This window comes from Suricata suricatta, chromosome 5 (genome assembly GCF_006229205.1).
Source record: "Suricata suricatta isolate VVHF042 chromosome 5, meerkat_22Aug2017_6uvM2_HiC, whole genome shotgun sequence".
Taxonomy (NCBI): Eukaryota; Metazoa; Chordata; class Mammalia; order Carnivora; family Herpestidae; genus Suricata; species Suricata suricatta.
Window position 1 is genome coordinate 144,834,938 of NC_043704.1, and position 12,235 is coordinate 144,847,172.

General features: G+C 46.6%; 1 protein-coding gene across 5 annotated transcripts; it reads right to left on the bottom strand.

Moving 5' to 3' along the window:
• Positions 1-358: 358 nt before the first annotated feature.
• On the bottom strand, positions 359-8,902 carry ZNF662 (zinc finger protein 662). Of its 5 annotated transcripts, none has more exons than XM_029940857.1 (5): positions 8,803-8,902; positions 7,088-7,214; positions 6,332-6,445; positions 2,130-3,047; positions 359-556 (listed from the first exon to the last, which is right to left on the bottom strand). In XM_029940857.1, coding segments are annotated over exons 1-5 (1,257 nt in total). In that variant the 5' UTR covers positions 8,899-8,902; the 3' UTR covers positions 359-554. The 5 variants fall into 5 exon arrangements, with proteins under 5 accessions (XP_029796717.1, XP_029796716.1, XP_029796719.1 ...); XM_029940856.1 differs by having other exon boundaries at positions 2,052-3,047; XM_029940859.1 differs by adding an exon at positions 4,168-4,269 and having other exon boundaries at positions 359-3,047.
• Positions 8,903-12,235: the final 3,333 nt, after the last annotated feature.

The window sequence follows — 12,235 nt, forward strand, 5'->3', positions numbered from 1 at the left end:
AACATGTCATTCCTCCACTGAATACCCTGTTCAATGGCTTTTCACTTGGGATGGAATCAAATGATCTGTCCACCTATATCTGCAAACCTAACTTGTGCCCCTCATACCCTTGATCATTATGCCAGACCTAACGCCTTTTGGTGTCTTGAATATACCAAACCCTTCACACATCGGAGTCTGCAGAGATGTTCCTCTGCCTGCTGTTCTTCCCCCATTCTTGATATGTGTGCCTTTTTCTCATTCTGAGAGTTAGCTTTAATGTTACCTCTTAGGGTAGGTACGCCTTCCCTGACCATTCATACAGAGGGTTCCTCTCTATCATACTCTTTCTCTGTACCATTCATTTCCTTCATAGCACTTAGCATTTTTAATAAATTACTTTATTTTTTGGTTGTTTGGTCTCTCTCATCAATGTTCCAGAAAGGCAGGAATGGACTTACCACTGTTTATGCAACATGAAGCATAGTGCTTTGATACAAGCAGGTACTCAGTGATTATTTGCTTAATAAACTTCCCCCAAACACCTGTTCATATCACTCATTTCCATTTCCTGGTTCTGTTTAGTACAAAGGAAAAAAAAGAAAACAAAAAGTTTTACTACTTAGTAGAGGTAACCTAACTAGACTATGCTAAGCCAAATTCTCACTACTTCAGCAATTAGGGGCTCTAGAGTTAATGTTGGTAATTTCCAGGAACCAGAACTTTAGTCCAAGCCAGCCTCTGGCTTCTCTTCCTTGCTCTTTAGTCAACAATTATATTACCTTCTAAAGTGGAATGCCTAATTAGCAGAGAGGCAAACTGCAATCTGAAAATGGCTCTAAAGGAGAAGTCTAGAATGTACTCTGGGATGTGGGCTATCATGGTGATGAGAAGGGGCAGACTAGAAGGGGGTTTGGGATAGTGCAGCAATGAGAGGGGTTATATATACATTTTTATGGAAACAAAAATCTCCCACCTAGGTTACATTTTCCCGGTCCCAGATTACTATCTTAAAACACAAGGGCAATCAGGTCTCCCACACTGCACAACCCAGACTACCCTCAGCTACCTTTCTTAAGTCATCTTGGTGGTCTCAAAGTAGACCACAACCACTATGGAAGAGAAAGTTCTGGAGTTGGCAATGTAACTGCACTATCATCTACATCTAATGGTGATCAGTGAGGGAGACTTTTGAAAGCAGTATGAATAAGTACTTGTGTATAGAGAGAGTGTGTCCAGGAAGACATAAAGCCAGTAATAGTGATGGTCTCTGAGGAGGGAGACTGGGAGACAGGAGTGACAAGATTTACTTTTCACTGAACACCTTTTTGAACTATTTCAACATTTTTTTTTATCATGAACATGTCATATATCTAGTCAAAAATAAGTTTCAAATTTTGAAAAACATAAAAAATACAGTGTTGGTCCTCAAAGAGCCATTTATCTGGACTCACACACTTGAGACATTAGAAAAATATGACAGCACATCGCTAAATACCAATTTGGACAGTATTGATTACAAGCAGAAGAGGAAGAGGGTCTGTTCAGTTGAAGGAGCTGGGTCCTAGATGAGGAAGGGAAATTTGTAGCCCAGGGAAACTTGAGCAAATAGAAATGAGCAGGAGAAATGCGTACAAATAAAGAACAGTAGACTCTGGAGTCAGGCCTGATTCCAATCTCTATTCTGTAAAATATTAGCTGCGTGACCTTGAATGAGTTTTATAACTTCTTTCAGCCTCAGATTTCTCATCTGTAAAATGAGGATAAGTACCTACCTTAACAGGATTGAGGAAAACTAAAGAATGTGTGTAAAGTGGTTGGCACAGTGCCTGACAGAGTAGATGCTCAGTTAAAAGCTGCCTAGCATGAACATGGTTGAACAGTGGGACCATCTTGCTAGACGACAGGGTACCTGTTCAGAAGGGGCAAGATAATACTGGTATGAGAGGTATAACAGACTGTGGACAGTCACCCTGTTTTGTCTCTGGGGTTCCTGTAGTGTAAGAATTATAAACAAGTATCACCCTTATGCCTTCTCTAATGTTCAAGAAGGTGAGAGGTCTGATAATTACAGGGTTTCTCTCTACCATGGTGTCTCTGGTGCTTAATCAAAACAGAATTCTGACTGAAGGCCTTCCCACAGTCATTACATTTATAGGGTCTTTCCCCGGTATGGATTCTCTGATGTCGGATAAGGTGTGCCTTGCAAATGAAGCTCTTCCCACAGTCAGTACATTCATGGGGCTTCTCCCCCGTGTGGACCCTCTGGTGCTGAGCAAGATCTGAGTTCCACATGAAGCCTTTCCCACAGTCCTTACATTCATACGGCTTCTCCCCGGTGTGGATTCTCTGATGTCGAAGCAGGGCTGGGTTCCGAGTAAAGCTTTTCCCACATTCCCTACATGTATATGGTTTTTCTCCAGTATGGATTCGCTGATGTTGTGTAAGGCTTGTGTTCTGACTAAAGCCCTTCCCACATTCCTTACATTCAAAGGGTTTCTCTCCAGTATGTATTCTCTGGTGCCGAATCAGGTTTGACTTCCAAACAAAGGCTTTAGCACATTCTTGACAGACATAGGGTTTCACCCCAGTGTGAATTCTCTGATGTGCAATGCAATGCGATCTAAAACTGAAAGTCTTCCCACATTCTTTGCAACCATAGATCTTCTCTCCATTATGAATTCTCTGATGTTGGTCAAAGTCTTCATTTTGATCAAAACACTTGCCGCATTCATCGCAAATACAGCTCACCTGCTCACTGAGGGTTTTCTCATGTACAACAAGGTGGGTGTTAACATCAGTACTCTCTGAACCGTCTTCTCCTGAGAGCATCTCATCGTCGACAATCACTTCTATAATATCATCTGCAGTGTTCTCCGCACTTTTCCCACTGGAGTAGTCACGCCACCTCCCTAACCTGCTTTTCCTCTTCTCACAGGTTTTCCCAAACCAGAATCCCAGGGAGCCGCACCACCGGGGTCCACTTGATAGCACCGTGTGGTCCTCTGCCTCCTCAAAACTTTCCTCCTTCAGAATAAAATCTTCTTCCTCACTCTTCAACACACCCTCTGAAAGAAGAAATCAAAGCTGCAAATGTCATCATTACCCATAACAGAGCGAATAAGATCACCAAGTGGTACTCATATGTCCATTTCACTTCAAGCGTCACCTCTATGTCCCAGCAGCCCTGTCCTAGCTGAAAATGGAGCCACAGGGCTAACGCATGGAAAACAGCCAAAGTTTATGCTACAGAAAGGCAAAAACTAGACAGGGTCCCTGACGGCTATGATTCCCAAGCACCAGACCAAGCACAGGGGGAGCTCTCCAGGAACAGATGAATTGAATCTAAGGGAGACAAGTCAGAACTTCTTCCAGGGAGTTCAGTTTATAACATGAGAAACATGTTCAGAAATAAAGAATCCTTTGTGGTAAACCTGGGGAACCTGAACTTGTCACACACAGTGGGGAGCAATAAGGAGAATCTTCCTCATACTTGTCAACACTAAAAGGAAACATGGTCTTTTCATTCAATCCAGTCACCAGGTCTGGACTTCCCCAAAGTACTTCAGACACAGTTGGGCAAAGATTGCCTCCTCTTTGTTCCCATAGTGTGTTTATTCACACTTCTGTTACAGTATCATACCTTAAAAACTAACAGAATGAATAAAATACAGCATTTCCTTTTAAAATACTGGTTGTCCACAGCAGCCAGTAGGCCATCTGCTCAGTCACAGGCTGCAACCCAAAATGTATCCGAATTTAATTATAATTGACCATGACCAAATGAAAGCTAGAGGCTTAAGGTTTAGGGGTGCCTGGGTGGCTCAGTTGGTTAAACATCCAACTTCGGCTCAGGTCATGATCTCATGGTTTGTGGGTTCAAGCCCCGTGTCAGGCTCTGTGCTGACAGCTAGCTTAGAGCCTGAAGCCTATCTTCAGATTCTGTATCTCCCTCTCTCTCTGACCCTCCCCTGCTCACGCTGTCTCTTTCTCTCTCTCAAGAATCAATAAAAACAGTAATAAAAAAGCTTTTTTTAGAAGCTTAAAGCTTAACTTTCTTCTTACTTGGGGATTTTTAGAGGGTCTTTTGTCTAGAACATAAATGGTAAAATGGAATCTTAACATTTTACAAAGGAAAGACAGAGGAAAACATGTGGCTAGAAAAAAGTGTTCATCCCCCTCACTTACCAGTACAGATTAGGCTTGGACCCTCTCCTTGCAGTTTCAGTTTCAATGGCTCTTCCACCTGCTCAAGATGGGAGATCCCAGCAGGCTTTAGAAACTGATATCCTGCCAGGGTCAAGATATAAATAGGGCTGGCTCAGTGAGAGGAATGGGGCCCAGTAGGAAAGGAGCAGAGATGGAAGCAGTGAGGGAGAATGAAGATGGGTGGAAAGGTCGGTACACAGATGACCTGAAACTGGAGGAGGTTAACATATAAAGGACAGAAAACAGACGTACAGGGAAGTTGCGATTCCATCAATTCCCTAAAACAGCAAACCGTATCGCTCATTTTAAAATGATAAATAAACAGACTCAAGAAAAAAACAGGTGAGACTAAGGTCTCTTCTTCACCTCCCTGAGGAGGTGGACGTCAGTTCACACGGAATAGAATTAGGATAGGACAGAACTACAAAGAACTGTTCCTGAAGCTATGCTGGGAAACCACAGTCTCTTAGCTTTCTCCCTGTCTGTCCATCTCTCCTGCCCTCTCCTTCCACAAAGGATCAATGATGGATCTCTCTATGGCGTCCATTAGAAATGGCCTCACAGCCCGCACTCAGCCATTTCCAGAAGTCACTTCTTATTCAAATGACACCTCAACTGCAAAGGTCCACTCTAATAAACTTTTTAGGCTTAGCTAAGATTGGTTGTCTTTGTAACCCCCATCCAATGCCTTCTAAGAAACAGATCAATTTTTCATCCTCCAAATGACAATCTTTTATATTGCTAAAACCAAGGACTGTGTGTCCCCTGAATATTCTCTTCTTTAAGACAAAAATGGACTTTGAATAGGGACATGTCCTCCAAGGAAGTTTGGTGCAGGTCAGGGAGTTAGGGTTTTATTCAAGGATAAATTAGCTGTTGGCTCTCTGCCTAAAGCAAAGACCAGAAATTCCCTTGGGTGGTGGGAGGGTAAGCACAGAGATCCTGAGAGAGTGCAGAGGACACTGTAGTTGTCTCTCTATATCCATTCTACCAGCACCACCAACCCCTACCCCCACTGTGCCCATTATGGAATAGCCCTGCCTTTTGCAGGAGAGCAATCTCAACTCCAGGTCCAAGTGCAGCACTTACTGGTCTAAGACAAGCAGGTTAGCCCATCTTACTCACTACCTGAGAGAGAGTTTTGGAAATCGGCAGTCTAGGCCAAGACAATCAGGGTATACTGTTTCCCTGGCCATAGTGATTGGTTTAGAGCTGGCATACGACTTTAGATGGTATGTCCGAAAGGCCTGAGGAAGGCCTGCCCTATTTCTCTCCCTACGTATGACGAAGCAGAGCTTTGGTTACAACTACCAATCACCTTACAGTCACAAAGGAGCCAGCTGTAGACAAAGCCAACATATAAGGAGACAGAAAAGACCACAGACTGAAACTCTGATCAAGCTGTAGCTGCACTCTACCTATGAACTTCCTGCTTACATGAAATAGCAAATTCCTTTTGTGTTCAAGCCAGTTTGAATTGGGTTGTTATTTGTAACCAAGGATATCTTAATATGGAAAGACTACCAGACACAGCAAGAAACTGTGAGAACGGGGAAGTTGGCACAGCTCAAGTTCCACTGTGCCCACAGAAGAGCTCCTGTGGGAAGATGATGGAATGGCACCAGGGAGGCAATAAGGGGCACAGTTATCACTAGCAAATTAGGAACAGGAAAGCCCTGTGTTGTGCCTAAAGGAATGCCAGGGCTTTGCCCACCAGAAATCCCTGAAGTGGAACTTTATGGCTCAGAATTATTAAGACTTCTTGATTTCTAATGATAAAGATGACCATGATACCCCAAAGGGCAGTCAGATCTTCTGTCGGAAGAGGATAAGTAGGCTGAGACAGTAGGAAGGCCACCTCAGACTGTAAACAGAAAAGTCAGGGAGTACAGATAAATGGTGGCCGTGTTAAGAACAGTGGAAATGAGGAAAAGGCAAAAGAGGTGAATGGAGAGGAGCTAGGGTGAATAAACAGACTCAAGAAGGTGGAAAACCGTGGAGACATGGCAGGGGGGTGGGGGGTGGGGGGGTAAGGAATCCCATCGGTGTCTATAGCACTAGATTAAGAGAATGCATACCTATTACACTGTAAAGATCAAGATAAGGGAACTGGTCAGATGACTGGCACATGGGCCTCACTCACCTGAGGAGAGGCCCCGAGGGCGCTCTCCATCCAGACCTCCCCGAGGAGCCCTGCACCAGGGCGCTTCCCCTCGCTCCAGCTGGGAAATCAGAGCCGGTTTGGGAAATGGAAATGCTGGTTGACGGGGAGAAAATGGGACAGGTAGGTGAGTGGGGCAACAGAGCAATCCCAGGGCTCCTCCCAGGCTTTGACTTTAGGGGCAGGAGGGGAAGGAAGGAAATTAATCAGGAGAGTGAGAAAAGAAAGTCCAGGGGAAGGGACAGGAGACCCAGGGGAGCAGGGTCAGGTGGCTGACAAAGGTCAGGAATTAGAATGAGAGGCGCTCAACAACAGTTTGAGTGAGCGAACACATGATCCCACTCATTGAGAGACTGAGCTTTCTTGTTCTCTCCCTCCCTTAGAGCTCTCAAGTTCAGATATCTGCACGGGGACGTTTGGTATTGGGCTGAGTCTCCCAAACTGTGTGGGTGGGAAACTGAGGGCTTAGTGGGACACCAGGAATCTGCTCTCTTCCTACTGTACCCATAGCACCAGAGTTGAGAGTTAGCTCCCATGCTGGGGCAAGAAAGGCTGATTGATGTGAGGCCCAAATTTATACCAGGACTTCCCACTTCCTAGCAACCATTGAGGCTGGGTCATTAAGAATCCAAGGGCCTGGTTGCCACTCAGGTGAGGCTCATCAAAGACTCCAGCACTTCTGAGGAAGGAGAAGCCGGGAAACTCTGAAGGGCAGAGTCCAAAAGGAAAGACCCTTACCCAGGGAAGCCACAGCCCCATAATTCTCCAGCATCACGTCCCTGTACAGGACCCTCTGAGCAGGGGCCAGGCCGGTCCATTCGTTCTCAGAGAAGTAGACGGCCACATCCTCGAAGGTCACTGACTCCTGAAACAACATGTGTTTAAATGCCCTCGGACAATCCCAGACCCAGGCCTAGAGTAAGGGGTAGACGAGGCACAAGTGGTTCTGGAGGGGATGCCCATTGAGTTTCTGGATTCTGAATGTCCAAGGGAACTCTCAGCGGATTTGCGTCCCCTACTTACAAAGATATGAAGGATCAGCCATCAACTCCTCACATCTTTTCATCTCAACTTCGCCACATCATCTTTTTCATGAGTCTCTGCAAGTTTCCCCTTTGCATCCTGTGCCCAAAACAACTATGTGTGCTCTAGGTGCCATCCATTCTCCACAATGTGCTTTCCTTCAGAGGTCACCAGCCCTTGATAACAAGTACAATCACCATTTACTGAGCCTGTGCCAAGCACGTTACATGCATTATTCTGCCTATGCCTCACAGCCTATGAGGAGGGTATTACATTCACTTTATAGAAGAGGAAACTGAGGCTCAGAGATAAACTGCCCCCGGAGTTACAGAACTGAGACAGAACTCAGGCCTGTCTGACTCTCTGGCTCCTATTTACTGTGCCACACTGCCTTCTATCCTCACTCCTGCCGCCCCTGCCACCCCTGCTGAGATTCTTCCTCTGCTCTTCCTCCCGTCACTGCACGCAGCCAAAGAGGCACCTCAGAACACTCAGGTTGCTCTGGAGGCTGGACACCGAAGGGCAGATCAAAACTGACTTTGCTCCCTGCACTCTGCCACTCCAACACACTCTCTAAAACACCCCACTCTACTCTTTCTTCCCCACCTCCCAGTCTTAATGTCCCCTTTTCCTGTATCTCTGGGGGGCCTAGCCTTCTGCACCTTCCCTCTCACTTTCCTCTGTAAGAAACGCAAACAGTGCTAATGTAGAGCCATCAAGACTTATCATTCCCAGCCACTGCCTCATTTAAGTTCTCAATCTCCATACTATGGGGAGGGGCTGATTCTGTTCCATTTCACATTAGTCCTAGTCCTACAAAGTCCCCACAGGACTTACCCGACACTCCAGGTCTCAAAGACTGGCCGGCTCACCATCACCTATCTCAAAATGCCCAAATCCTCTGAACCGCAAACAATTCCATTCACTATTCAGAGACCCAGTTTACCTGCCAAGGATCATCTCCTGCACTACCACCCGCATCCCCAATCCTGCCACCATTGTTATTAATCCAAACCCTTTCCTTGCCCAAATCAGTGCCCTTGCACCTGCAGCTCCCCATGCCTGGAGATCCAGTTCCTCCCTCCAGCGCCAGCAAACTCCTATTTATCTCAAGACCCACCTCAAACATAACCAGCTCTGTTAAAACCAGTGACCTGGGAATTCTGGACATCCGTCGCTGCGCACAGCGCTCTGTGAACACCTCTTCCCCAGCACTTGGCTCACGCCTGTGCAGCCGCACGTGTGTTTCTCCTGCCGGCGCAATTCTGGGGGGTGTCGAATCCATTCTGCTCCCTGCCTATTCCTCTGGCCCCTCCACTCTGGGCTGTACCCCGATTTCCCGGCCTCCACACTGCCCCCTCCGCCCCTCATCTGGGCCTAGAGCACCGGGCAGAGCCAAGCCAGCTTCGCGGCGCTGGCCCCGCACTCACCGGGCGCGCCCGGGCCGACGCGGGCAGTCCCGGTAGCAGCTCGAGTGCTGGGCCGAAGGGGGACCCGCTGGCCAGGGCCTCGGCCGCCATGGCCATGGCCGCCCTCCCGGGAAACGAGCGCGCGCCACGCCCTCCGGGGTGGGGAGGGGGCGGTGCCCCTCGGGGTAGCCGAGGGACGGCCCCGGCCGGGGCGGGTCTGGTAAAGCGGCCCAGGAGCCGGCCGCGCGAGCCCCGGGCTTCACGCCCCGCTTGTCCGGCCAGCCCCACGCCCAGCTCCCCACACTGCGCACCGGAGAGGTGGAAGCTGCCGCACTCTTGCCACTCTGGCTTCTCTAGGACGGTGGAGGGCGCCACGTCTCTGTGGTCCTCCCTCCTGGCCCTGCAAAGACACAGGGAGTGGAGAGCGAGTTCAGCTCTTCCACAGACACAGACTGCCTCGGGGCGCTGCTGTGGGAACGCAGGGCGAGCGGGCTTGGGGAGGAGGCTTTCTCTGGGGATCCTTTCCCAGCCCTCTTCTTCCCGCTGACCACCTTTCTTCGGTATTGCACTGCACCCTTGTAGGATGGATGCTAATATGAAGTAGCAAATACTTGACTTGACTTGCCTGTTCATGTAGCCGCATCCCTTTACTGGGTTCTACATTCCCAGAAAGCAAATAACGTCCCTGATCATCTTTGCACCTCGAATATCCACCCAATGTCTAGCAACTCTTAAGGACCAGTTTCTTTAAGTGCCAAGGAATATTTGTTGAATAAAGGAATGATTAATGTTGAACCTGTTTTTCAGTTGAAGAAAGTAAGGCCCAAAGAGAGGAGATGGCTTGTCTAACATCACACAGCATGTTGGGGAAGTTAAACCTTTAAACGAAATTGTGGAAATAAAAGACCACCAACATAAGAACAGCAAAGGCTATTCAGAGCTTGCTCTGAGCAAGGGAGTCAACCACCAATCACTTGCATTAGGCAGGCTGTAAGTCTAGGCAGAGAAGTAGGAAACCTTATAGTTAGCAGCAGGGCGAGGAGAAACTTCAGGTGTGCTCTGATTGGACACGGTTGGGGGCTAATTAGAAGCAAAGCATCTTATGTAATTGGCTGGGAAAGGAGATTAATCAAATTCTGGCTGTGTGGAGCTGATTGCTACAGGGTTTATTTTGGATTCCTGGACTGGTTACCACAGACTAGGAACTGCCACAGTTCCTAGATTGGTAACTACAGATAATGGGTTGGCTTCCTGGACTGGTTGCTGCAGACTGTTCTATTTTTCTATATGGTCTACTTTTCTATATGGTCTGTCCATTTTCCATTTGAACACATAGTCACTTGGGATGAACAAGTTAGGAAGATATCTGCTTCACAGGAATTCCGGCCTAGAGGCTCATGTTCCTTTTAGGTCTCCCAGTACTGACAGCTTAGAGATACCATACTTGTGAAAAATCACAGAGCAAAGGAGACCTCAGATGAGCTCCAAGGTACGTTTTTTTTTTTTTTTCTATGAGGACACTAACAAAGCTCATAAATAGACACTTAGTGAATAGTCTGTGAGCACTGAGAAGGAAGCACTGAGCCTTACTCTTGGATAGATCACCAGGAAGGATGAGCATACAACAAATATTCCCATGGTTTTCTTTGGGGAAAATGGAGAAAACTGCACTGAGTGCAAAACAATTACGGGAGTTATAACTCCAAACAAGGAGCCCTCAGATACCTGATTATTAAGTCATAGTCTTTTTTTTTTAATTTTTAAAAATGTTTTATTTATTATTGAAACAGAGAGAAACAGAGCATGAGAGGGGGAGGGTCAGAGAGAGAAGGAGACATGGAATCTGAAGCAGGCTCCAGGCTCTGAGCTGTCACCACAGAGCCTGATGCGGTGCTCAAACCCACAAAATGTAATATCATGACCTGAGCTGAAGTTGGCTGCTTAACCGACTGAGCCACCCAGGTGCCCCAAGTCATGGTCTTAAGGAAGACCATAGAAAGGTCTCTTATGGCTCCGACCAGTGTTTTGCCTCAAAACTAAAGAGAGGAGGGATAGTTTATCATATTTACCCATATATTTTGACTGTGTTCTATTGTTCTTCCTGTTAAACACACACCAGCAGACAAGGTCAAGGCCATGTCCTACCTGATTCAGCCAGTAAAAATACAGTAAGGCACTTTTAGATTCACACAATGTATGACTTACATAAACAGCAAAAGGAAGGGTATCCAAGCATGCCAGTCCCCAGATCTTACAAACACAATGACACCAAATACACCAAACACAAGGACCCCAAAACAAAAGAGGGCTCAGTGATTGCAACATTCTTGGTGAGAAGCCAATTTCAGACTGTAGCTAAGCAGTGTTACAGTCTGCAGTTATATCCAGAAAGCCTCAAGCGTCTTCAGAATCTGAGGGGCAATGAGAAATTGTGTCATGGAAGCCTCCCACAAGAGATAGGGAAGGAGTGGGAGATGGGCTTGAAGGCCCATGAAGCTCCTCTCTCTCATGTTTCAGAAGGATCACAAGCTGATCTGCCATGACTCAGAGCAGCTGTGGTTCAAGGCTTTGCCTGCATGGACTCTACAGATGTGTGAAAACTTGCCAGGGCACCATGGTGGAGCTATTCTCCTACAACTAGACCCCTCAACCTTTATACATAAAGATTCTCAGGAACATGAGCCACCATGTAAGTCAGCAGATACTCTAATTAGTTGTACTGCTAAAGGCTTGGATCAAATACATTCCATTTGTCTTAGGCAACATTAGACAAAAGTGACCATGATAGTGATACACAGTGGTATAACCAGGCCCACTAGAGAATGGACCACAGCCAGGTTCCTCATGCAGAACCAAGCCGGCTAAATGTGTCATTATTCTAAGTGAGGCAAGAGACATTGGCAATGCCACATACCCCACCTAAACTGGCCAGCAAAAAATCCAGGTAGTACAGTCTCTATTGGCACTCATGCTAGAGAATTTAGAACAATCCGTAGTCTGTGAAAAATGTACAAAAAGTCCAACAATAACAGGATAGGGCTAAAGGGAATCATTTCAATGTCCAGAAAGTTAATCTTATTCTGTTGTTTCTTGCTGAGAGTATTTCTTTCTGGAGTCAGTGGCTGTTGGGAGGATTCTGAGAGTTTTAAAATTAAGATCATTTGTTGGTTAGTAGTCAAATTGAGGATAGTGATATAAGCTTGGGGTAAGTTGGTCAGATGGCCTACAGAAAAAAGCTGAGAGATTAATGGTCCCTGATTCTGTTCCTGACTTCCCAGGGTCTAATTCTTACCAGCCAGGGTGGTTTCTCTCCTTACACAGACACGTGACCATCACTGCACCTTTCCCCCAATTCTCTCCATGTCTAACCCACACCATACGCTTAGACTCATCCCTGGTTAGCTCAGAAGTTCCTTTCTTTTATAATTTAGAACATCTGCGGAGGACCAGCCCA

Coding starts and splice junctions, on each gene's coding strand:
- ZNF662 (XM_029940859.1), bottom strand. CDS start 8,898: ATGGCCATGGCGGCCGAGGCCCTGGCCAGCGGGTCCCCCTTCGGCCCA. Junction 7,215..8,802: donor CGTCGGCCCGGGCGCGCCCG/GTGAGTGCGGGG, acceptor ATGTTGTTTCAG/GAGTCAGTGACCTTCGAGGA. Junction 3,048..4,167: donor TCCAAGCCTAATCTGTACTG/GTAAGTGAGGGG, acceptor TTCTTCTTTCAG/AGGGTGTGTTGAAGAGTGAG.